General features: G+C 42.0%; 1 protein-coding gene across 6 annotated transcripts in view; it reads left to right on the top strand.

Annotated features, from left to right (window-relative positions):
• The first annotated feature begins 6,653 nt into the window (after positions 1-6,653).
• Cul2 (cullin 2) overlaps positions 6,654-26,077 on the top strand; it is a 42,457-nt gene continuing 23,033 nt past the window's right edge. The window contains exons 1-5 of one of the 6 annotated variants that reach the window (XM_021235992.2): positions 6,654-6,817; positions 7,444-7,598; positions 21,789-21,929; positions 22,856-22,958; positions 24,942-25,036. In XM_021235992.2, the coding sequence (XP_021091651.1) occupies positions 21,811-21,929; positions 22,856-22,958; positions 24,942-25,036 (317 nt within the window). In that variant the 5' untranslated portion in view covers positions 6,654-6,817; positions 7,444-7,598; positions 21,789-21,810. Of the gene's footprint in view, positions 6,818-6,877; positions 7,042-7,443; positions 7,599-18,148; positions 18,246-21,788; positions 21,930-22,855; positions 22,959-24,941; positions 25,037-26,077 lie in introns of those variants that run through there. The other 5 variants (XM_013124558.3, XM_021235991.2, XM_013124557.3 and 2 more) reach the window with 5 other exon arrangements.

The raw sequence follows: 26,077 nt of genomic DNA, 5'->3' as shown, positions 1-26,077 counted from the left end.
AATGTGTGTTTACATAAAGGCTTTTTTACATTCCCAGAATGATGACCCAGAGCAGTTGACCTCTTACCTCATTCCTTCATTTCCTGTTCTCCAATTATAAACTAACCAATTACATTAGATTGTGAGATAAAACTCCCATTAATGGGATAAACCACCTATGTCAGAATAAAAACAGAGTGAACTCCCTGTCTTGATGTGTTTGCTAGTCTGGTTCGGGTTGCATCAAGCCATTTTCACAAAGAGAAATAGCTTTGCCAGGTTATTATCACTTTTTTCCCCAGTGTTTCTTTGTGCAACACCAAGAATATTCTTTTCTTTTCTGGAGGGGTGGGGTTTCGAGGCAGGATTTCTCTGTGGCTTTGGAGGCTGTCCTGGAACTAGCTCTTGTAGATCACACTGGTCTGGAACTCACAGAGATCTGCCTGCCTCTGCCTCTTGAGTGCTGGGATTAAAGATGTGCGCCACCACTGCCCAGTCAAGAATATTCTTTTCTAACACCTCCCATGAGAGAGATGTTAGGTTCCATCTCCAGTAAAAGGAGGTGGATGGGGCTAAGAACATCGTCTTAGAACTAAGCATGCACTGGCTGGAGCTCAGAAATGCTCAGAGTTAATGGAAGAAAGGAGATACTGAAGGACAGCAGCAATAGAGCAGAGGGCTAGATAGATGACTGTGGGCCTTGGCTTGCACACAGTACACTAACATACATGCAGGCAAAACACTCATGTGCATGAAATAAAAATATATCTTTAAGAATGCAAAACAGAAAAATAAGTGTTTTTTAAAAACTGAAAAATGTAGTGGTATATGTCTTGAATCCAGCACTTGGAAGGAGAAGAAAGCAAAGTCATATCTGTGATTTTGTTTATGATCTAACATATAAAGCTTACCTGAGGATCAGGGTGTGATGGGGGATGTCCTTCTGTGTGTTGTGGACTATGTTTATCATATTGGTTGATGAATAAAACTGTTTTAATCAATGGACAGGCAGGATTTAGCCAAGTGGAAAATCCAATTAGGGATAGAGAAAGGTAGTAAGTGGAGTCAGACAGACACCATGTAGTTACCAGGAAGTTAGGATGCCAGGGCATTCTCCAACAAGCCAAGATACATAGAGATACACAGATTAATAGTTATGGGTTGATAATTGAGAGAGAGCTAGCCAGTAAGAAGCCTAAGCCATACGCCAAACAGTTTACAATTAATATAAGCCTCTGTGTGTTTATTTGGGACTAAATGGCTATGGGATCTGGTGGGACAGAAACCTCCTTTTACAAGAGTGCAAAGCTAGCCACACTAGTTAGCCTTAGAGTCACCTTTAATCCCAGCGCTGAGAGACAGAGGCAAATGGATCTCTGTTAGTTTAAGGCCATCCTGAGCTACACAAAATTGATTCAGTCTAAAAGAGAAACAGAGCTCATACAAAGGTGATCCTAGCACTTTGGGATCCAACACCTTTAATCCTAGTACTAGAGAGGAATACAAGGTGGGAGGAGACAGGAGCTCAGTGCGGACTGAGGCTTGGTGTAGATAGATACAGTCTGCAGATGCAGTCTGAGGACAGGATTGCCCATATGGTCTGAGCATTGGTAGAGGTGAGAGCTCTCTAAAGCTGTTTTGCTCCCTGGTCTTCAGCTTTAACCCCTATATCTGTCTCTGGGCTTTTATTATTAATACCAATTATAATTCGTGCTATATGTATCCTCTTTCCTGTACCCTCTAAATACTGGGGTTGCAATCATAAATCCTAATAGCTGACTTGTTTTGAGGCTTGTGCCTGTAAATTCTTAATTTTTGTTTGTTTTTAAAAATCACTGTGTAGTTCTGGCTGTGTTTGAACTCATGAAGATCTGTCAACCTCTGTTTCCTGGGTAAGCTTCTCTCTCTCTCTCTCTCTCTCTCTCTCTCTCTCTCTCTCTCTCTCTCTCTGTCTGTCTGTCTCCTTTTCTCATATGAGAAAGAACGCATAATATCTCAAGACTTACTCAAAACATCATATGTAGCCAAGGATGACCTTGAATGCCTGAATTTCCTGCCATGAAGGTCTTACTCTGCAGCCTTGGCTGGTCTGGAGCTCACAGAGGTCCTCATGTGCCTCAGTTGTCCTAGTGCTGAGATTAAAAACTTGTGCCTTCAGATCTCCTGAGCAGATTGGGAGCATTGGGGGAGGGGAAAATGAAGGGGGTGAGTGGGAGAAGAGGAGAGGAGAGGAAGACATGTAGGAACAGGAAGGTTGAGTTGGGGAAGAATAGAGAAAAGCAGGATGAGAGATACCATAATACCATTATAAGCTTAAGGAGAGTACTGACACTAGTGGGATTTCCAGAGATCTACAAGGATGACACCAACTGGCAAACTAAGCAATAGTGGAGAGACTACCTTAATTGCCCCTCCTGATAATGAGATTGACGACTACCTCATATGCCATCCTAGAACCTTCATGCAGTAACTGATGGAAGCAGAGGCAGATACCCACAGCTAAACACTGAACTGAACTCCTGGAACCCAGCGACAGAGAGGGGGGAGTGATGAGCAAAGGGGTCAAGACCATGATGACGAAACCCACAGAGACAGCTGACCTGACAAGGGGGAGCTCTTGGACCCCAGACTGATGGCTGAGAGGCCAGCATGGGACTGATCCAGTCCCCCTGAATGTGGTGTCAGTGAGGAGGCCTCAGCAATCTCTGGGGCCTTGGGTAGTAGATCAGTGTTTACCATGGAGTATGAATGAACTTTGGGAGCCCACTCCACATAGAAGGATGCTCTCTCAGCCTGGACACGTGGGGGAGGGCCTAGGCCCTGCCCTTGATGAAATGACAGACTGTGGAGATCCCCCATAGAAGGCCTCACCCTCCCTGGGAATGGTGTGGGGATTGGGTGGGGGGCTAGGGACCTGGTGAAGGGACAAGGGAGGAGGGGTGGGAGAGGGAGCTGGGATTGACATGTGAAGCAAGCAAGTTTCTAATTTAAATAAGAAATATATTGGAATAAAATAAAACAAAACGTGTGCCTTTGTGCCTGCTATGTGGTATGAAAGAAAATGGCCCCCAAAAGGAGTGGCACTATTAGAAGGTGTGGCCTTGTTGAAGTAGGTGGGGTTTTTGTTTGTTTGGTTTTGGTTTTATTTTGTTTTGTTTTTGTTTTTGTTTTTGTTTTTTGTTTTTTCGAGACAGGCTGTGGAGCCTGTCCTGGAACTAGCTCTTGTAGACCAAGCTGGTTTCGAACTCACAGAGATCTGCCTGCCTCTGCCTCCCAAGTGCTGAGATTAAAGGCGTGTGCCACCAACGCCTGGCTAGTAGGTGTGGTCTTGTTGGAAGAAATGTGTCACTGTGGAGGCAGGTTTTGAGATCTCATGTAGACGCAAGCCACACCAGTGAGACAGACCACTTCCTATTGCCTGTAAGATGAGGGCTCTCAGCCACTTTTCCGCACCATGTCCCACCGTGATGACAATGTACTGAACCTCTGAAACCATGAGCGAGTCACCCTGGTCACATGTTTTCCCGTTATAAGACTTGCTGTGACTCGGAAGGCAGAGGCAGGCAGATCTCTGTGAGTTTGAGGCCAGCCTGGTCTACAGAGTGAGTTCCAGGACGGGCTCCAAAACACCAAAACAATAAAGAGAAACCCTGTCTTGGAAAAACAAAAACAAACAAACAAACAAAAACTTGCTGTGGTCATGGTGTCTCCTCACAGCAGTAGAAATCTTTTTTTTTTTTTTTTTTTTTTTGGTTTTTCGAGACAGGGTTTCTCTGTGGCTTTGGAGGCTGTCCTGGAACTCGATTGGTAGCCCAGGCTGGTCTCGAACTCACAGAGATCCGCCTGCCTCTGCCTCCTGAGTGCTGGGATTAAAGGCGTGCACCACCAACACCCGGACAGCAGTAGAAATCTTAAGACACCAATTTTGTTTGTTTTGTTCTGGGCTTTGCATGTATTTGAGATAGGATCACACTTGGAGCCCTGTGGGTGGCCTGGAACTCATTAGAGCCTTGAACTCAGAAACCTTTCCTGCATCTGCCTCTGTTGTGCTGGGATTAAAACCTTGTGCCTCTTTACCAGCTCAATCCCAGGGCCTTGCACATGCTAAACTTTAAGTTTACACAGGGAAATTGGTCAGATAATAGTCTCCCCTCCCTCCCTCCCTCCCTCCCTCCCTTCCTTCCTTCCTTCCTTCCTAAAAAAAATTTCCAAAACAGGGTTTCTCTGTGTAGTCCTGGTTGTCCTAGAACTTGTTTTGTACTCCAGCTGGCCTTAAACTCAGAGATCTGCCTGCCTCTGCCTCCCAAATTAAAGGCATATGCCACCACACCTGGTTCACATAATGGTTTTTTTGCCTTCGTACCTATAATTTTTTTTTTTTTTTTGGTTTTTCAAGACAGGGTTTCTCTGTGGCTTTGGAGGCTGTCCTGGAACTCGCTTGGTAGTCCAGGCTGGTCTCGAACTCACAGAGATCCGCCTGCCTCTGCCTCCCGAGTGCTGGGATTAAAGGCGTGCGCCACCAACGCCCGGCCGTACCTATAATTTTAATGACTTGCCCTATGTCCCCAGCTTAAGGAGTTTAAAATTGATGTCATATCAATGAATTAAAAGGTAGAATTTTTTGTTCTTTCGATTTATTTATTTTATGTTGTATTAGTGTTTTGCCTGCATGTAAGTCTATATACCACTTGCATGCCTGGTGCCTGAAGAAGGCAGAAGAGGTCATCAGATTCCTAAAAACTAGAGTGCTGACAGTTGAGAGGTGTCATATGGGTGCTGGGAACCAACACAGGTCCCTCTGCAAGATCTACAAAAACTTTTAACATTGAGCCACCTCTCTAGTTTGGGTGATTTAATCTAATTATGGATTTAGTTTCTCACTGTGGCCTTCAGAGCTAATATGATTGGATAAAGTCATTAGGGTGGAGCTCCATGGGTGTATTCCCACCATGACTTTATAAGGAAAGGGAGGAGGCCCTATGTATCTCTAGTCTCTCTGAACCATCGACTCCTCCTGCTCAGGACCAGAAGAGATTTGAGACTTCAACACTTCACCGCTGGAGGCTTGACTACTGCTGAATTGGTATGGTAATTAAACCCCTTTAAATTTAAGTGCCCCACCAAAGGGTGATAGTGGTGCACACCTTTAATCCTGGCACTCAAAATTCAGAGGCAGGATTGGGGTGGGGGGATCCACTTGCTTCTGCCTCCTAAGTGGCTGGGATGTAAGGAATGTGCCTTTACTTTTTGACATATCATGTATAGCTGTATTCGGCCTGGAACCCATTGTGTAGGCAGACTGCTGATGTTGCTGACTTGGTTTCCCAGGTATTGGGAAGACAGGCAGATGCCCCCAGACCTGCCAATAGCGTTCCATTCCTAAAAAAACTGAGTGCACGGAAGGGAGTAGGATGCAAGCGGGTGAGTTTGAGATTTCAGTGGTTATTTCTGCCAGGTTGCCAGTGTAGCTGTTGTTCTGTACCACTGTCAGCTCAGATAGAAAACCAGTAAGAAAGACAAAGAGCATTGTGTATCATATTATTAAAATGTTTTTCGGAAACAGTCATGCTGTATAGCTCAGGCTGACCTGACACTTGTCTTTCTAAGTCCTGGGGTTTTTAGGAGTGCTACATCACACCTTGCTACATGAAAATGATTTTTAGTCTAGGGTCTACTGAAAAAGTCTTTAGGAGGTCTTGACATTGCACTCTGAGGATTCATGAATGAGTGTGTTGCTGCAGTATGATCATGAATTAAAGGCCCGCCTCATCTGAATAGGGAGTTTGAGGCCAGTCTGGGCTGTGTCAGACCTTGTCTCAAAAAAAGAAAAAGAAAAAAGAAAAAAAAGTACACTTTCAAGTGCTATGAGAAGAGAGATTGGTAGAATTTATTGCATCTGGAAATAAGATTTTATTTTGAGAAGGGGGTGGGGGTGGGGAGATGGGGGATGGGAGTGGTGGCACACGCCTTTAATCCCAGCACTTGGAAGGTGCAGTGGCTGGCGGATCTCTGTGAGTTCGAGACCAGCCTGGTCTACAAGAGCTAGTTCCAGGACAGGCTCCAAAGCCATAGAGAAACCCTGTCTCGAAAAAAACAAAACAAAGACCCTAAAAAAAGAAAAATCAGTTGTAAAGAAATATTTAGGTCTTTGAATTTGTCCGAGGGTAAAAATAACAGCCAGAGCTGGGCGTAGTAGTCATATACTTTCAATCCCAGCACTCAGGAGGCAGAGGCAGGCGGATTTCTAGTTCGAGGCCAGCTTGGTTTACAGAGTGAGCCCCAGGACAAGCTCCAAAGTGACACAGAGAAACCCCAGCCAGGAGTGGTGGCTTAATGGCGAGGCTGAGACAGGAAGATTGCTAGTTCAATGCCAGCTCAGGCTGTAAAAGGAGTACCAGGCCTGCAAGAGTCACCTAGCTCAAAAAAAAAAACAAAACCTCATACAAATGAAGCAAAGAGAAACCCTCTCCCCGTTGTAATTTGGGTATCAATAGTTGCCAAATTTTGTGGGTACTGCACCCCTTGAGCTCAGGGAACTGCGATTGCCTCATTGACAAGTATGCTGGGCAATGAATTACTTTGACAATTGATTGCAAGGGCTTCGCGATTCTCGAAGCGTGGCTCCCTGCGCTTGCCGTAACCTGGACTGGACCATTGCATCCTGCGGGTGTGTGAGTGCAAGAGTCTGGGAGAGCAGAGCGGAGGGCGTGTGTCGGGCAAAGCCCGGAGCCCTGGAGGACGACTGGCTCCCCGATCCCGACACCTGTCCGTCCTACTTCCCTGACCCCCGTCCTGCCCCGCGGCAGCGGCCTTGTCTGTACGGCTCCCTCGGGAGCAGGTGAGTGGCGGCGCCTTGCTCCGGGCACCCCCGTGGCACCGGGGTGGTGGCGGTGGCCGGCCGGGGAGGCGGCCTCGGCGCACAGTAATGGCAGCGCTGTGAGCCGGGGAACGCGAGCTGACAGCCGCCGCCGCCGCCCACCCTCAGAGCCGGGGGCTTCGTCCTTCACGCCTGCGGGTTGCCTCCCTCCCCGGGCCCTTGCCCTCGCCCTGCTTCCGCAGAAGGTAACCCCGCTGAAAGCTGGGGAGCCCGGCTGCGGGCGCAGGGAAACTTCCCTTCCCGGCGAATGGGTGGCGGGGATGGGGCGGAGGAACGGAGTTAGGGGCGACCTGGCGGAGGGGAGCGGGCTGAGAGCTGGAGGCCCAGCAAGATGGTGTCCTGTGAGTGACCTCGGCTCCTTCGACTGCTGACTCTTAAGCCAGGCAACCCCTGGATCGGATCCCGGGCCTCCCCGATCCACTGCCGGCCGCCCCTCCCTCGGCCTCATTTTCCTCCTAAGGAGGGAAGGTGAGAGTGTGCTCTCCCGCTTATTTACATGCGCACACGGAGACCACAGTCTCTATTGAAGGGGGTGGCATCAATCTCATACATCCTAGCCACGAGTATTTTCACTTTTGTTTCCGCAGACAGTGAAGATTGATAGCTTTGGGGAGGAGTAGTCTACGTGCATGCTGCACCTCCTGCCTCGACACTTACGGGCTGGTGAAATAAGAGCCACAGACTCTCTCCAGCACTTGTTTACGTACTAGAGTCTAGACCCTTCCCTACCATTACGGTGCATGCAAGTAGAACATCTTTGAATTTAAAGTTACCCTCTGTCCTCCTTGGTTACTATTACTGGCTGGATGGCAGTGCCCTCTGCGTTTCTATTTGAAAATAAGATGTAAAGTACTAAATTGGAGATATAGCTCAATGCTTCAGCATTTGTCTAGCATGCAAGAAGCCCTGGGTTCAACTCCAGCACCGCCTTCTGGAAAAAAAAAGTGTGGTGTGTGTGTCTGTCTTTACTGATTTCAATAGAAAAGATACTTGCCCTAAAACTTACCTCAAACCCAGCCGGGCGGTGGTGGCACACGCCTTTAATCCCAGCACTCGGGAGGCAGAGGCAGACAGATCTCTGAGTTCGAGGCCAGCTTGGTCTACAAAGAGTTCCAGGACCCTCTAAAACAATACAGAGAAACCCTGTCTTTAAAAGCAAAAACAAAACAAAAAAACAAAAACAAAAACAAAAAAAAGTGATCTAATCAACTAAACTTCGGCTCTTTTGCCCATATACAGTATTTGGAAGTCTCTTCCCCAAGAGTCACAAATGAATTTTAACAGTAGTGCACAGTTTTGTTTTGTTTTTTTAAAATTACATTCCCCTTCCTCATGTTATTTGTGAGTTGTTGGACTGTTTCGGTGGTTTTTTTTAGGGGGGAGGGGGTTGATTTTTTGTTTTCTTGCTTGCTTTGCTTTTTGAGACAAAGTCTCTCTATAATGTATTCCCAGCTGTCTCTGTCTTCCTAGTGCTGGGATTAAAAGCATGTGCTATCACACCCCGGTCTCTTGAAGGGTTTTTGTTGTATAGCCCTGACTGGTCTGTAACTCACTGTGTAGCTCAGCTAACCTCACATTCCTGGGAGTCCTACCTCACCAGGCCCTGCTTTCTTTTACCAATATGTTAATGTGTAAAATCATATATCCATGTCTTTTCATCTTTCATCCTCAGTAATTGAGCTTCAAGTGTATGAACCATCTTTAAAGTTAGTTTTCTGATAGGAAGAACTGATCCCTGTGCTAAACTGTATTGCAGGAGTTAGGGATATATCTATGAACTCTGCTTTCTTTAATGCTTCAGGATAGTGCTCCAAAAGAAAATAAGGAATTGTAGTGATTGGGATAAATTATTTCAGATTCTGTGGTAAGGAAAGGCATGTCTAAGGTGACATTTGACATATCTGAAAAAGCAGAAACCTTCTGAAAGAAATGCAAATGGATGAGCCCCGAGGTGGAATAGAATTTGAAGCTCAATGAAGGTAGACCCTGTAAGAGAGCTGGAGTAGCTAGGGGCCAGAGTTTAGTTTTAAAAACATTTTAATTTTGGAATTTGAAAGCCAAGAGTAATAGTCTGATTTATGTTCTATAGATTATGTTCTATGTCAAAAGTCACCCCCACTTGGGGTCAGAGTTTTGGCCTTGGACCATTAAAAGACATGTAACACGGTTTCCAGCTATGTTGAAGATGCTTGTTGAACATGTTATAGTTTGGATAAGAGTGGAGTTGGTGGAGATAGGGTGTCTTTTGGGTTTTAGAGCTCATGTACAGGGTTGGGGAAAAGGTAAGAGAAACATGACTTTATTTTATTTATTTATTTATTTTAAATGATTTTATTTATATTATACATACAGTATTCTGGCATTCAGGCCAGAAGAGGGTATAAGATCTCATTACAGATGGTTGTGAGCTACCATATGGTTGCTGGGAACTGAACTCAGAACCTCTGGAAGACTAGTCAGTGCTCTTAACCTCTGAGCCATCTCTCCAGCCCGAAACATGACTTTATATAGGATGGAGTTGGATTAGATGTCTTGAGTTGAGCAGTTAAGTGTTAGACAAGTGTAAAATTTAGTGCGAAAGTTAAGCAGTCATACAGTTCATTCATTGATTTGAGTAGTGTTTTTCAAGCAACAGCTATGGATCCATCAACTGGGATAGTGAGAGATAAGACAGATCTCTGCCTTCATGAAACATGGGGAAAGATGGGAGAGAGAGGTTTTAATCAGTCTTTAACTAGTGGTCCACTGAATATAAATAATACTTACATTCAAAATTGAAAATGTTCAATAGGGCATAGAATTAAAACCCTCTTGTTTCCCTGGAGCCAAACAATCTTAACTTTCTTACATGTTTCCAAAGATATGTTTTTGTGCCTTTAGGCATGTATGTATATGTTCTTTGCAAAAAAGAAAAAGAAAAAAGAAAAGAAAGAAAAAAAAGGAAGGAAGAAAGAAAGAGTAGCACACTTTACTCTGACACTTTGTATTTTTCGGAGAACTAAATAGTACTTTAAAAGTTACAAATAGGTGAGCCTAGGAGGAAATGGAGAAAACTGCAGGGATTTGTACCATTTTCTGATCTGCTATTTGCCACAGTTGAACGTTTGACTTACAGATAGGAATTCTGGGGGGAAGAGTATGCTTTTAATGCAGGTCTACCATATGTGCAACGTAACTCAGGCTGCTCTTTACTCTTGGGTATTTCCTGTGTCAGCTCCTTTCCAGAAGTACAGGGATTACTAGTGTTTTCACATTGCTGGTTCAGATGTTTGTTCTGTATGTTCTTTGAAGAATATTACTTAATTTACAAGAAACTTGTACTTTTCTACTTTGCCTGCCATTTCTTCAAATGTGCCAGAAAGTGTTTGATACTGATTAAAAGGAACATTTTCTTTCTTTCTTTTTTTTTTTTTTTGTTTGTTTGTTTTTCGAGACAGGGTTTCTCTATATTGTTGTGGAGGCTGTCCTGGCACTCGCTCTGTAGACCAGGCTGGCCTCGAACTCACAGAGATCTGCCTGCCTCTGCCTCCCGAAGGGACATTTTCTTTTTTTTTTTTTTTGGTTTTTCAAGACAGGGTTTCTCTATTGTTTTGGAGGCTGTCCTGGAACTCACTCTGGCTGACCTCGAACTCACAGAGATCTTCGGGCCTCTGCCTCCCGAGTGCTGGGATTAAAGGCGTGTACCATCACACCCCACACCTCCCTGCCTGCCTGCCTGCCTGCAGTTTCTTTTTTTTTTCTCCAGGCAAGGTCTCACCATGTAGCCCTGGCTAGCCTAGAAGTCTAAGAATCTACCTGTCTCAGCGTGCCTAGTTCTGGGATTAAAAGATGTGTGCCACCACACCTGGACCTGAATACATTTTTATTAATCAGATGACTTGGTCAGAGTGATCTGCATAGATTTCAATTTTAGTCATATATCATGTTAAATTGCAGAAGTTGGCATAATTTTTGTTGTTGTTGGTTTTTTTTTTTTCCTCGAGACAGGGTTTGCCTGTAGGTTTGGAGACTGTCCTAGAACTCTCTTTGTAGACCAGGCTGGCCTAGAAGTCAGAGAGATACTCCTGCCTCTGCCTTCCAAGTTCTGGGATTAAAGGTGTGTACCCACCACCACCACCACCACCACCACCTGGTAGTTAGCATAATTCTTGTGTTGCCATATTTAAGAGTTTTTGAAACATCCAGACTGGAGTTGTGGTTGGTAGAGTTTTGCCTAGTGTACATGAAGACCTGGGTTAGATCCTAACACTGCTGGGCAGGCCTGTATATAATCCCAGCACTGGGGAGATGGAGACCAGATCTAAATTCAAGGACCTGTGCTATCTTATCTTATCTAAGACCTTACCTCAAAAAAAGGTACATCTTAAGTCACTACTTATATTTAGTTTTTAATTGGGACAGACTTATTGGGATATTAGAATATTATGAGTCTTAAAGCTTTAGGACAATTATTACTGCTGAGGTTGTTGCTTATTTTTTGAGACAGGGTTTCTCTGCATAGTCCTGGCTCTGCTGGAACTCTGTATGCAGACCAGGCTGGCCTCAAACTTAGAAATCTGCCTGCCTCTTCGCACTGAGTCTTTAGATGAAAGACTTAAAATTCCTAAAAAAATTTTTTGGGGGGGTTTTGAGACTGGGTTTCTTCTGGCATAACCCAGGGTTGGAGAGTAACCTTGAACCCTCCCCCAACCCTCACTGACCCCAAACCCTCACCTCCACCTCTGAAGTGGGATATCCCAGCCTGCTGCCACACCCTGCCTGTCTCTGGTTGTGTTTGGGTCTCCTGGAATGTTGTTTACCACTTTGAATTCTGTCTGCTGAACATTTTAGAGAGGAGATAGAAGTTTTCTTTAAGTTGCTTTAAGTTTTATTTATTTTGATTTGAGACCTGGTTTTGCTGCACACCCAGGCTTGCCTAGAATTCATTATATACACTTGCCTAGCCTCACACCCATAACCCTCCCTGCCTCAGCCTCTGTAGTGGCTGGGTTTCAGGTGTGTGCAACTAGATGTTTGCAAAGTCTTATTATTTTGAAGAATTAATCCAGACTCCTGAATTGCATTTGTTCTTTATTTTATTTTTAACATTCAGTTAGCTGTCTTAGATATTTCTGTACAAAATTGATCTAATTTTTGAGACTGCTAGATCTCTTCATCCCCTCCCCCACAGTGGCTTGTAGTTTGAGCTGGCTTCAAACTCAGTCTCCTGAATGGTTTTATGACCCATGGTTTCCTACATGCTAGGCCAGCACTCTTACCAACCAAGCTTCACCCCATCCCCAAATGGTCCTAGACTAAAAACTATTTGGTTCATGTGGACTTTTTGTTGTTAACTGCTGTTACCTTTGCCTCATTTTGTTTTATGCAAGAGTTAAACAGTAAATTTCTAGGGCAGAGAAACAATCTTTGGTAGTATTTTTTTTAAGCATTAGACACCAGTGACTGTATAAGATAGGATATTAAATATGTTGTGTGTTATGCTTATAACACTCAAGTGTGCAGGTGTTAATGTCCACTTTGAAGGTTTCAGTTAATCAAAGGGCTTTTTTTTTTTTTTTTTTGAAGACAGGGTTTCTCTATGTAGCTTTTGGAGCCTATCCTGGCCCATGCTATGTAGACCAGGCTAGCCTCAAACTCAGATCCGCCTGCCTCTGCTTTCCAAGTGCTGGTATTAAAGGTGTGTGCCACCAACACCCGACAGGGTTTTCTTTTATATATGTAAACATTTACTGTTAACCATTGTTAGTCATTAACATTCGTTAAAAGTTTTCATAAAACAAGTTGACAGTTTCTTATGTTTATGTTTTATTTCTCTAATCTGCTATAAACTTAAGTTTAGCAACATCTCTAGCATCCTTTGGAAGTCTGGAATACACTAAATATTTAATAAGTATCTATTAACTCAGTAAAATCTTCGTTCTAACAGAAGCTTTTTTTTTTTAATACTGGGTGTGTGGTGGAGAGTACTTGATAAGACCTGATCTGTGAATGAAGCAGCAGCTTGCACTGCATTAGCTTTGGCATTATCAATTTAATGTAAGTTGCTTTTCAAGGAAGGAAATGCTCAAGTTACCATATTTATATATTTTGTTTGTTAGAAAGTATTATAGGGGGCTGGAGAGATGGCTCAGAGGTTAAGAGCACTGACTGCTCTTCCAGAGGTCCTGAGTTCAATTCCCAGCAACCACATGGTGGCTCACAACCATCCATAATGAGATCTGGTGCCCTCTTCTGGTGTGCAGACATACATGGAGGCAGGATGTTGTATTCATAATAAATAAATAAAATCTTTAAAAAAAAAAGAAAGTATTATAGGGTACTTTTTTAAATAATTGGAATAATTATAGGTATACAGAAAACTTAATAAAAGGCCCAAGTATTCTCATTAATCAGCATTTCCTATTATCTAACTGAAAAGTCAGTACACCCCATAAGCCTATGCAGCAATCCAAATCAGGCCAAATCAAACCTAATTAGAAAAAAAAAGCCCACGTTTAATGAATACAACGCTCTCAGATGGCCTTCCAGCTCCCAGAGAGGAGATGGGAAAGAGAGACTGGGAAACCAGGAGTCTGTTTTCTGAGGGACAGTTTAAATACCCTGTGAGAGTGGTCTTAAGCATCTCTGGGGGAGATGCAGCAGGGTTTGGAGAGAGATAGGGGAGGGGGCTTGGGTGGGACTTCCACCATAACACTAACAGTTTACCTGACCCAGGTCCAATGATCAAAACTTAGAGATTATACTTAGTATGATGATAAAGCCTCTAATTTCTGCTCTAGGAGTTAAGAGAATCATTCAGAATTCAAGGACATTCAGCGCCCCTTGGCTAAACTCTCGTCTGTCTGTCTGTATCTATCTGACTCCCCTCCCCCCCACATACACACTCAAGAAGTTAGGACTGGGGATGTTGCCCAGTGATAGAATATTTGCTACCTCTGTGGATTTCTGAATTTAATTCCTCATACTGTAGGCCAGGAGATAACATTGGTACAGTACTAGTAAATATGTTTCCTCTAATGCCCTTACTCTATTTCCAGATTCTATCCAAGATCAAGCATTAGTTTTGGTTGAGTCTTCTCAATGAGTTTCTTTTTATTTTTTGAACTTCAAGCTTGTGATAAATGCAGTCAGTTATATTGCAGAATCTTTTTCTAGTTTGAGTTTGGGTATTTCCTGTTTACATGAAGGATGTGTCTTTACATGGGGGACAGGGGCTCAGGGCTCAGTAAAAGTCTTGATCTCATTGTATCCCCTGAGCTTAGGTTTCAGGCAGTTGTGAACCACTCAACCTCAGTGCTGGGAACTGAACTCAGATCTTACTCCTTTTTGTGTGATTTACTAATTTTTACTTTATGATTATGAATGTTTTGCCTGCACGCATATGTGTGCACTGTGTGCATGACTGTTGAGTCCCTTGTAACTGGGATTACAGATGGTTGTGAGCCACCCGATGGGTACTGGGAATTGAACTCAGGTCCTTTGTAAGAGCAACATGTGGTCTCAAATCTTTTTTTTTTTTTTTTTTGGTTTTTCGAGACAGGGTTTCTCTATGGCTTTGGAGGCTGTCCTGGAACTCACTTGGTAGTCCAGGCTGGTCTCGAACTCACAGAGATCCGCCTGCCTCTGCCTCCCGAGTGCTGGGACTAAAGGCGTGTGCCACCAACGCCCGGCGTGGTCTCTAATCTTAAGCCACATCTCCAGACCCAGTAAAATCTTATATAGGAAATACAGACATAAAGTAAGAGAAAAAGTTAAAGACATATTGGTTTCAGCTGTAGTTTTTGTCTTTTTAAAAGATGAATGTGTGGATAGAAAAATAAGATTGCAGAGAAGAGCAAAAAACACCACCTTTGAACAATACATTTGATGTGTACTTTTTTCTTTCTTTTTTTTTTTTTTTTTTTGGTTTTATGGGACAGGGTTTCTCTGTATTGTTTTGGAGGCTATTGGTCCAGCCCGGCCTTGAACTCACAGAGATCCGCCTGCCTCTGCCTCCTGAGTGCTGGGATTAAAGGTGTGTGCCACCAACGCCTGGCTTGATGTGTACTTGTAAATATTGCTTTTTGTAATACTTTTATGCTGTTAAATGGAGAAGTTGCAGGAGCAACTAGGTGGGACCGGAAGCCTGTTGAGAGTATTACTTATATAGCCATCACTTAGCTCATGCATGTGTGTGCATGTCAGATTACCTTTGTGGAAGTAAGAGGACAACTGGAGTCACTTCTTTCCACCATGTGGCAATCCAGGGATTAAACTCAGGTTGTTGGGTTTGGAGACAAGCAAGTTTATTCCTGACACATCTCACCAGCCCACGACCTGTTTTTCTTATTTTGGTGGCCAGGCTGAGATTCTTCCTGCTGGCTTGGAGAGAGAGGGATCCTCTGTCTCATTCTGAGTAAAAAGATGAGTTTTACTTTGGAGCCCTGTCTGGAATTCTCCTTCTTCTCCCAAGTGCTAAACTTTGAGGTGTGCACTACCATTACAGTTCCAAAAGCGGCGCATGGCGAGGGCTGTGAAAAAATAAGAGCTTTGTGGAAGTCAGATGTGTTTGCTAGTTATGTGTAAATGTTAGTCTGTTTTGTTTGTTTATTTGTTTAATTATTTGGTTTTCAGGACAAGATTTCTTTTTGTAACAGCCCTACCTGTCCTGGAACGTTCTCTGTAGACCAGGCTGGCCTGGAACTCACAGAGATCTGCCTGCCTCTGCCTCCTGAGTGCTGGGATTAAGGTGAGTGCCACCACCGCCCTGGCTTTTTTTTTTTTAACAGTCTTGGATTGAATTCAACATGGCCTTGCCTATGTCAGACCAGTGTGTTACCACTGATAGAATAAATGCTCAGTCAAACCTGTCTGTTTATTTTTATTTATTATTGTTTTTTGCATAGCACATACATGTAGATTTTTCTTTTTTCTTTTTTAAGGAAAAGTGAGAAAGAACTCTTGAGTGTGAAGAGTGTGGGGCTCAGAGGAATTATTTCTGGTGGTGTTTGAAGACATGGTCTCATGGAGCCCAGGCTGTCCTCAAACTCATACTGTAGCTAAGGATGGTCTTAAATTCTTAAAACTCTTGCCTCTGCTTTCAAAGTACCAAGATTGCAGGAAGGGTCACCAGCCAGGACTTTTATCCTTTAAAATGGAAAGAATAATAGTTTCCACATATGACTTATATGAGGAATTAAGAGATAACATGTAATTAAGGAGTATATATGCATCATGTATATATACATTCATACATATATGTATACACATATAATGTCTGAAATATATGTAGTTTATAAGGTTGTTACTATTGTTATTAATGGTTCTGTAATGGTGAAGCTGCTCAGTGTCCCTCTGTTAGGAAACTCTGTGTGTGTGCTTGTGTATGTGACTAAGGATGTCACCAAGGACCTCAGGCTTGGTAGAGACTTAGTTTGCTGCAGAGCTACCTTTAGCTGGTCAGATTTCTTTTCATAACTTGCTATGTTGGATTGTTCTTATTTATTATTATTACTTTTATTGAAAATTTTCAGGATTCATTATTATTATTATTATTTTAAGACAGGGTCTCACTGTGTAGCTCTGGCTGTCCTGGAACTTACTATTTAGACCAGGCCTAGAACTTAATAAAGATCTGCCTGCCTCCATCTCAGGTGTTGGAATTAAAAGAGTGTGCCACTATGCCTAGCACTATTGTTTGTGGTTTGCCTCTGCGTGTCTGTGCACTGTGCATGTGGTGCTCACAGAGCCCAGAAGGTGTTGGATGCTCTGAAACTGAGTCAACAGGTGGCTGTCAACCCCAAGTGAATTCTGGGAATTGAACTTACACCCACTGAAGAGCAGCCAGTAACTGCTGAGCTTGTCTGTCTCCATCCTGTGTTTTGATTACTGTAGACTATGGGAGGGGGACGACACTATGTGCACATGAGTGTAAGTACCTGTGGAGGTATCAGATTCCTTGGAGCTGAAATTTTAGGTGATTGTGAGCTGCCTGACCTGGGTGCCGGGAACTGAACTTCAGTCTTGGAAGAGCTGCAAATGGTAAACTATTTCTCTAGTACCTTCCTCCCCTGATTTGTGTGAGGGAGAGCCTCATTATGTAGCCCAGGCTAGATTCAAACTTACCATCTTCTTTACTCTCTGATTCTGGGATTACAGGCAGTTTTGGTTTTAATACTTTATAAGTTATGTGCATGAGTACTGTGTATATTCCTGGTGCCCACAGAGGCCAGAAGAGGGTGATAGATTCTCTGAAACTGGAGCTATGGATGTGTATTGTGTGTTCTGAGAACTGAAACTAGGTCCTGCAAGAGCAGCAAGTGTTCTTAACCACTAACTAGAACAAGGGAGACATGTTTCAGAACTATTTGCCATGTGATGTGCTGATGGACTCTCCCACCTAACCCTAGTAAATGGCTTACACAGGGTTGCTAAAAATTGCATAAGCCAGTTAATGTATGAAAGCTTTATTGAATTATATTTTACTAATTCAGTGGCTTGTAGCTTTTTGTTTTTGTTGTTGATTTTTCAAGACAGGGTTTCTCTGTGTAGCCCTAGCTGTTCTGGAACTCACTCTGTAGATCATACTGTCCTTGAACTCAGAGATTCACCTACCTCTGTCTCCAGAGTACTGGGATTAAAGGTGTATACCACCACCACTTGGCTGTGATCTACTTTTGTATATTGTTATTTATCATGCATATTTAAATAGTGCTATAAGTGGAAATTTAGTATAAAAGTGTTATCAAATGTAATACAAAATTTTCTTTATGATTAGGGTTGATATTTTTTAGCAATAATTAAATATCTTTGTAGCTTTCTTTTTCTTTTTTTCCTTTTTGAGAGTCGTGCTATGTGACCAAGGTTGGCTTAGAACTCACAATGCTCCTTTTTACCTTCTTCAGTGCTGTGATTATAGATGCCATAGGCATATGTTACCACACCTAACTTAATTTGGAAATATTTGGAGCCTGTGATTTTATTTTTTAAGATGGATCTCACACTGTAACTAAGGCTAACTTGAAACTCATAGCTTAGACGGTCTATATAGTCTCAGCCTCTGGATTACATACAGGCATGTGCAACTACATCTGGGTCTGGAGGTTTTGTAAGGGCTCATGGTGCTCATGGGGCCTTGGGTTATATGCTGTTAAAACAAACAAAACAAAAAACTGCCTCACCAAATCAAGAATGAAATTCAAAAAAAGCTAAAAAATTGAATTTTTGCAGGCATTCAGTGGGACACAATTTTATTGGGAATGGGAAGTGTATTGTGGTCCCTATTAAAGAGCAAGAATGAAGAATTCACACAGACATGTATTTAAACTGTGTTTCAGCCAGTGATGGATTGATATGCAATGATGGTCCCTTGGAGATTATATTGCCCTGTGACATCATAGCCTTAGTTTGTGTGAGTATGCTCTATGATGTTCACACTATAGAATAGCCTATTAAATATTTTGGAATATATCCCTGTTAAGTGATGCATGATGGTATATCTTTGGAGATTGAGCCCAGGGCCTTTCACATGCTAGGAAAGTACACAGCCCATATTTATATAAGCTTTTCAGTAGCCTAGGACGCAGAAAATCGTATTGTGGTTGTGATTCTGATTTGTTTCTTTGCCCTGTCTCCCAATCCTTGTGTAAGTTTTCCATGAATAAGTCATTTAAAGGGTTTAGAGAAAATGAAGCAATTTAAAAAGGTGTTCTTTGAGGTTTTTAGAGGATTAAACCATCTAACAGATTATTTTTGCATGTTCTGTATTGGTTAAAATGTTTGGTGTTTCACTAGGTTGGTGGAAACACTGGTAGTTCTGTTTTTCCTCCACGCATGGATTATCACTTCATCACTACTACCTATTCTGAGCATCCGTCTCAGCAGGGAAGCCTCAGTCTGATTCTGTAAAGATAAATGCAGACTGCAGCCATTAAAATTACACTTTAAGGATAATTTTCATGCCTGGTGTGTATCTCCCTTACCAAGAAAGTTTGTTGTTGTTTTTATGAAGCAGAGTTGGAAATTTTATTGAAAGCGTTTTCATATGCTTTAGACAGAGAGGTTAAGAGAAAGAAGTGATGAGAAGAAAGTAGGACACTCGGTTGTGAGTCTGGACTCAGGGTTTCTTGAAAGTAGTTGGACATGGATCCAGGCTATATTTCATAGGAGTCTGGTGAATGTGTGTGGAGGGAGTATTAAGAAAAAGAGCATTTTAGGTAGAGAATCAGGAAGGATAAAGGCAAGATTTATGAGTCAGGTTTGTGAGTCAGTCAAGTGCCCTCTAAGCAGAGAAGTGACTAGATTACTGTGTCAAGAGAGAGCTCCTGCCAGAGGAAGTTGTAAAGCTGCCTTATCTAGGGCCTTTTCATGGAAGCTTGGAGTATCATGTTGTAAACTAGTCTAAACTGTGCTTCCTGTAGAGTGGGACACGGCAGGGAATGACTAGGTCTGGGAGTGAATCGGTCAACTTTTCACTTAGGTTATTTTATCTTTGATTATAGCAAGATCTAAAATCTTTTTAAAAAGAAGACTGTAACAGTTACGTGTTTAGGTGTGTATACATCCGAGTGCTCCTGCTCACAGGGTCTGGAAGAGTGTCTTGGATCCCCAGCACCAGACATGTGTTGGAAGCTGCACATGAGGGGAACTGAATTTGGGTCCTCTTTAAAAAAATATGCATTCTAAACTACTAACCTGCTTCATTCCCCAAGATCTGAAATTCTAATGTTAAGAATTTTGGACTAATATGTTTTGTTATCATCATAATTATTTTGATGGCTTTTTTTTTTTTTTTTTTGGTTTTTTGAGACAGGGTTTCTCTGTAGCTTTGGAGGCTGTCCTGGAACTCACTTTGTAGACCAGGCTGGCCTCGAACTCACAGAGATCTGCCTGCCTCTGCCTCCCGAGTGCTGGCAATAAAGGTGTGCGCCACCAACGCCCGGCTCCATTTTGATGCCTTAATCACAGTAGGCAAGCACTCTCCCACTGAACTTTGTTGGCCCCAGCCCAGAGCTCGGGTTTTTACAGTACATCCACAGAACCTGGAATGGTGAATGGGAATGCTAGGTATTCTCTAAAATTGGGAGTGAGGCCATCTAAGAGCTGAAAGAAAGGACCTAACCCAGGTGTTGCCTCCTGATGTTTCTCAATCTTCCTGTGACTCTTACCCAGAAGGTGGCAAGAGCAGTGGGATCTACTTGGTTTATTGGTAGGATTAAAGGAGTATGGTAGTTTATGTCTATAATCCCTGTAAATAGAAATAGACTGGGGCAATGTGAGTTTGAGTCTAGCTTGGGCTACAGAATTAGACCCTGTTTCAGAAAAAAACAAAAGTGGAATGTAGACTTAGGCTAATGTGGGGCTCCTATAAGTACTATACAGATGTCAACAAGGGTTTCTGCTGAGGGCTGGAGACATCAGCATTTGTACATGACATAAAAGTGGAGAGGTTCAGAAAATACTGAGAGTGTTGTAGTTGGCTAGGGTGTTGTCTTAGTTACCTTTCTTGTTGCTATGATAAAATACCTTCACAAAAGTACTGTAAGGGAACAAGACAGTCACTCATGGTTGGAAAGTGATGGTGGCAGGGCCTTGAGGCAGGCTGTCACATTGTGTCCTGTCAAGTCCTGTCAAGCTGAGAACTAGGAATGCTTGTGCTTTGTGTGCGTGCGTGCGTGCGTGCGTGCGTGCGTGCGTGTGTGTGTGTGTGTGTGTGTGTACATATGGAGGTTAGAGGACAACCTGTGAGCATTGCTTCCTGGGTCCCAAAGTCTTCAAAGTTCCTTCCTGCTATTTTTTTTTTTTTTGAGACAGGGTTTCTCTGTATTGCTTTGGAGGCTGTCTTGGAACTCGCTATGTAGACCAGAGCTGGCCTCTAACTCACAGAGATCTGCCTGCCTCTGTCTCCCGAGTGCTGGGCCTGCTTATTTTTTTAATCTTTAAAGTTTTTATTGCATGTTTGCCTGGATATATGTATGCAAACCACATGCATTCTTGCTGCCCATGAATACCAGAAAAGGATGTCATCCCTTTGAATTGGAGTTACATATGGTTGTGAATAGCCATGTGGGTACTGGGAACCAGGGTCCTCTGTGAAAGGAGCCGGAGCTCTTAACTGCTGAGCCATCTCTCCAGCTCCTCCTTGTTGTTTGGTTGGTTGTTTGGTTGGTTGTTTTGGTTTTTCGAGACAGGGTTTCTCTGTGGCTTTGGAGCCTGTCCTGGAACTCACTGGTAGTAGACCAGACTGGTCTCGAACTCACAGAAATCCGCCTGCCTCTGCCTCCTGAGTGCTGGTATTAAAGGCGTGGGCCTCCTGTTTGTTTATATAAATGTAAATGATCTTTTTCTAGAATATGTGTTGTAAGAAGATAAACCCTTTCACTGTTGATATTTTATATTCCCTTGTGTACTAATCATTGTCCAGATGAAGGACACTGAGTTAATGTCAAAGTCTTTATTCAGTGTCTTTGCCTGTTCTTTATGATGAGAGTCAGTCATGTTTACCTACCTAATTTTTTCTACAGCATATTAAATGAAGCTTATCAGTCTTTCAAACCACACACTGCTCAAACAATTTGACTGTGAAACGATGGTAGCTAACGTTTATTGTGTTTCTGAGTTCATTTTGTTTCTACTTCTTTTACATAGCATGCAGTTCAATTCTATGGGGCTTTAAATATTTTTATTATTTTTAATTGTGTGTATGTGTGTTTGAATATGTGCACATGTGCAGATGCCTGTGGATGCCAGAGGCATAGGATCCCCTGTAACTGGAGTTGCATGAAGTGGGAGCTATCTGTCGTGGGTGCTGGGAATTGAGCTCTGGTCCTCCACAAGAGTAGTATGTGCCCGTAACCTCTGAACCACCTCCCCAGACCAAATTAAGTGGTATTTTAAAAATATAACCACTCTTATTGGGATTCATGCTAACGTGGATTTTGTTTTTAATTAACAGGTTTCAACACTAAGCTTGCACAATGTCTTTAAAACCAAGAGTAGTGGATTTTGATGAGACATGGAACAAACTTCTAACTACAATCAAGGCTGTTGTTATGTTGGAGTATGTCGAGAGAGCAACATGGAACGACCGCTTCTCGTATCCTTTAGTAGAAGCTACAAGAAACACTAAATTAAAGCTTTTTTTTTTTTTTTAAATCAAAGCTTGTTAAATGAAAACAGGTTTAGAATCTTAGGTGTAACTGTTTTGGGATATATTTATGTTTATTTTATGGAAATCAGTTTTTCACAGCCTTCCTTCCATTTAACAAATCCTGAGTGAGTGTGTCTGGTACTACTGTATGTAGTCTTTGGGAGTGTAGCCAACAAACCAAACTATAGACAATAAACATAAAATCTTTAATGTAGGATCTCATGCTTTTAAACTCACAGGGTCTCAAAAGTGCTATTATTTTAGATGCAAGTCACCGTACCTGGCTTTAGCAACAACAAAAATCTGGTGTCAGCGCTTCTAGTAAGAAGATTTAATAGCTATTGTTGAGAAAAATAGAGCAGGGTAAACAACTGAGCCATCTCTTCTATCCCCCCGTACTGTGTTCTTTTAACCAGGTAATTTAGTTTATAAGGTTTATTATACTGCAGGTAACGTGTGTGTAGGTGATTTAACTGCCTGTGCTTTTATGGCACATAGCATGCTTCATTCCCAGGGAGACCGGAAAAGGATATCTGCCGCTGGAGTTAATAGACGGTTGTGAGCTATCGTGGATGCTAGGAACCGAACTCAGGTCCTCTGACAGCAGCAGCAAATGTCTTTCCAGCCCTTTCTATGTTGTCATGTTTTTCTGGTCTTTGTATTTAAAGTATAAATGCATGATTCCACCCTGTATTTTCAGTTTGTTTTTGCAATTTTGGTCTTGATGGTGTGCACCTGTATTCTCAGCACTGGAGAGGAGATGCAGGAGTTCAGGGTTACAGGGAACTGTGACACCCAGCTTGATGTTTCCTTTTTTGATGCCAAACATAAGTATCATGATTTGACTATGGGATCCTTAATAATCTATCTAGAGATATCTATGCTTTATGTGTAGCCTATCCCGAACCACTTGGAGAAAGACTTTATGCGGAAACAAAGACTTTTTTGGAAAAACACGTTCAGCATTTGCACAAGGTAAGTAAGGGATAATATAGTTGTGATACATATGCTTACAGCTGCAGAGTTATTTGACTAGCTCACTGATTTTCAGAGAAAAACATCCATCCAATTAGGGTTTTTTGATCTTGTTTTTTTTTAATTTTAAATTTTATTTAAAAATGATACAGATTTAAAATAATACACATGAAATTGACCAAACTTAAATTTATCTATTATTTGTTTGTTTCTTCAAGACAGGGTTTCTCAGTGTAGTTCTGACTGTCCTTGAACTCACTCTGAAGACCAGGGTGGCCTCAAACTTACAGAGACCTGCCTCTGCTTTCTGAGTGCTGGGTTTAAAGGCATGCCACCACTGCCTGGCTGACCTAAATTTCTTAAATAGTATTGTTATTTGGTTCACAGGGAAAGTCAGTTTGGTTCTTCAGGGTTTTTGCCTGATAATATAATGGAGTCATCATCACAAATCTCACTCATTAAACAAACTTCTGTGTCCCCTGCATGGTCTCTAAAGACCATCGGAATTGGAGGAGATTAATTACAGCCTAAGCTGGAATCTTGCCCTCTTCCTTGACTAGTAGCTGGGGGCAACCATCAGATCTCACTTAATGATCAAACAACACAGCCTCTTCCTTGAGAAGGAATAGATACCCTATTGAGCCAGAGAGCCGAACAATTAATATTTTCCTTAAGACATGTGGAGGAAATATACTGCTTTTAATGCATGTTTATTGTCCATTGCATGTACTCTTTAGTGTTTGAGTGCATGCATTTATTAGCATGGCAGTGGTTTTGGTATCAAGTTCTTTAAAATTGTTTCAATGCTTAATATGTTATATTGGGTCAAAGTTTGACTATTATAGTGAACTTGGCTATACATTGGTCATAATCGTGTAAGATATTTATTAATGTTGGAATTTGTTAAGTTAGGCTATTTGGTTTTGTTTTTTGAGACAAGGTATCATGTTATCCAAGATAGCCTCAAAATGCTAAGTAGACCAAGCTGACTGATCTTGAACTCCTGATCAGCCCTATCTCCCAAACTCTGGGATGATAGGAGTGTACTGTTTAGGTTATGTGGGCTTTATTGTTTGTTTGTTTTGTTTCTTTTGAGAGACAGGATCTCACTCTAGCCCTGGTTAGCCTAGAAATCACAGAGATTTGGATTAAAGATGCATGTCACCATGCCCAGCACAAATTCTTTGAGAATTAGAATTGAAGCTGCTTATGGCTCAAGCCTATAATCCCATCACTGGGGAGGGTGAGATAGAAGGGTTGCTGTGAGTATAAGGTGATCCTAGGCTTTCAAAGTGTTCTGGACCAGTTTAGCCTACAAAGTCACATTATCTTAAAGAATAGTTGAAGGCTGGTTTACTCAGTTGGTGGACTGCTTATCTAACATGAAAACTAGGTTTGATCGCCAGCAGAGTACACACTGGTTGTGCTGTTGTATACCTGTAAGCCCAGCTTAGGGGAGTGTCATTACAAGTTACAGGACAACCTAAGCTGTAAGAGGTCCTGTCTCAAAACAATTTTTAAAATAACTTCTATGCAGAAATCCATGAATATAATAGAATTGTTTTCGGTGGCTCCTACTTCACCTTGTATTGTAAATGGTCTATAGGCTGTCATTAAAAAAAAAGGTTTTCTATTTTATTTATGTGGTGCTACAAATTGAACACAGGGCTTTGCTCATGCTAAGTGAGCATGCTGCCACTGAGCTACAGTCTAATCCCATGTTCTCTATCTCAAAAAGAAAAATCTAGCTATGATTATTTGTCCTTTTATTTTGGAGAAATCTTTGGATAGTCATTTTCTATTCTAAGGCTCACATTTTCCCACAGTTTCATTTGTACTAAATATAACTAAAATATAATTTATGAATGTGGGTGGTAATGCTTGATTTATACTATCTTTAGAAGTTTGATTCCATATATTTTATAATTTCATTGTAATGAAAATGATTAGTACTTTCAAAGCAAAAATATTTTTTCTGTCTAGAGAGTTCTGGAGTCTGAAGAACAAGTGCTTGTTATGTATCATAGGTATTGGGAAGAGTACAGCAAGGGTGCCGACTACATGGACTGCTTATATAGGTGAGTGCTTTAAAATCTTGACCACTTGGCAGGCAATACTGCCTGCATTAATAGCTATTTTTAAGATTATTTCTGTGTATATGGATATTTTACCTGCATATGTCTCTAGCATTTACATGCCTAGTGTCCTGGGGCCAGAAGGGCATCAGATCCCTTTGGTTGTGGGTATTAGGACTGGAAGAGTAGCCAGTGCTCTTAATCACTGGGCTCTCTCTCTATACCAGTAATTTATTTTTAATTAGTGCAAATTATACTAATGGGTTTAATTATGAAGGAGTAATTTACAGTATTTCCCTTTGGAATATGGATTACTAATAGAGACAGGCAGGTACACAGACAGTTAACCCTGTGCAAAAGAAAAGAAGTAAATGTAGCTCTGTTTCTTCAAATTGTCTGGAACACATGTTCAGTTCCCACAGAGATGGGTGCAAAAGCTCAGGTTGGATGAAGCTTAGTGGGGTAAATCTAAGCCACGGTCCCACATACATTTCCATAATTCCATAAGACTGAAATGCATTTCAGGCTTTATGAGGCCACTGTTAAAATACTTGGTCTGGGGCATATTGATTCAGCCATAGTTGTGCTCCCCTGCTCTCCTTTCTTCCTGTCTTTCCCTCACTGCTCCATCTGGCTGCACTCTGGATGACTAATTTTGGCACATTCTTCTTATATTCCCCTTTCTAAATTTTCATCTTTTCTGCATCATCTCCAGTTTAGGTCTTGTATTTCCATGGTTCTCTGGGCTGCTCCTATTTGATTCAGTCTCTTAGACCGTAGAAATAAGAACAATTGTCTGTTGCATAAAGACAGAGCTTAGAAACATTCTAAGAAATGTTATTGTTTCAACAGCAAAGTTTGCGCATACATAAGCTAATGTGGCTGTGCTGTAACTAAGCACTGTAGTCTTAGGGATCCTTGTACAAGTAGTCCATCTTTGAATATGTCCATGACTATTGTTGAATAAAGCAGACATTTGTTTATTGTCTTAGTTAGGGTTTTTCTTGCTGTGAAGAGACACTATGACCACAGCAGCTCTTATAA

Source organism: Mesocricetus auratus, unplaced genomic scaffold, assembly GCF_017639785.1.
Source record: "Mesocricetus auratus isolate SY011 unplaced genomic scaffold, BCM_Maur_2.0 Super-Scaffold_100013, whole genome shotgun sequence".
NCBI classification, from domain to species: domain Eukaryota; kingdom Metazoa; phylum Chordata; class Mammalia; order Rodentia; family Cricetidae; genus Mesocricetus; species Mesocricetus auratus.
Note: the sequence above shows the minus strand (reverse complement) of the source record. Positions and strands in the feature narration are given on the sequence as shown.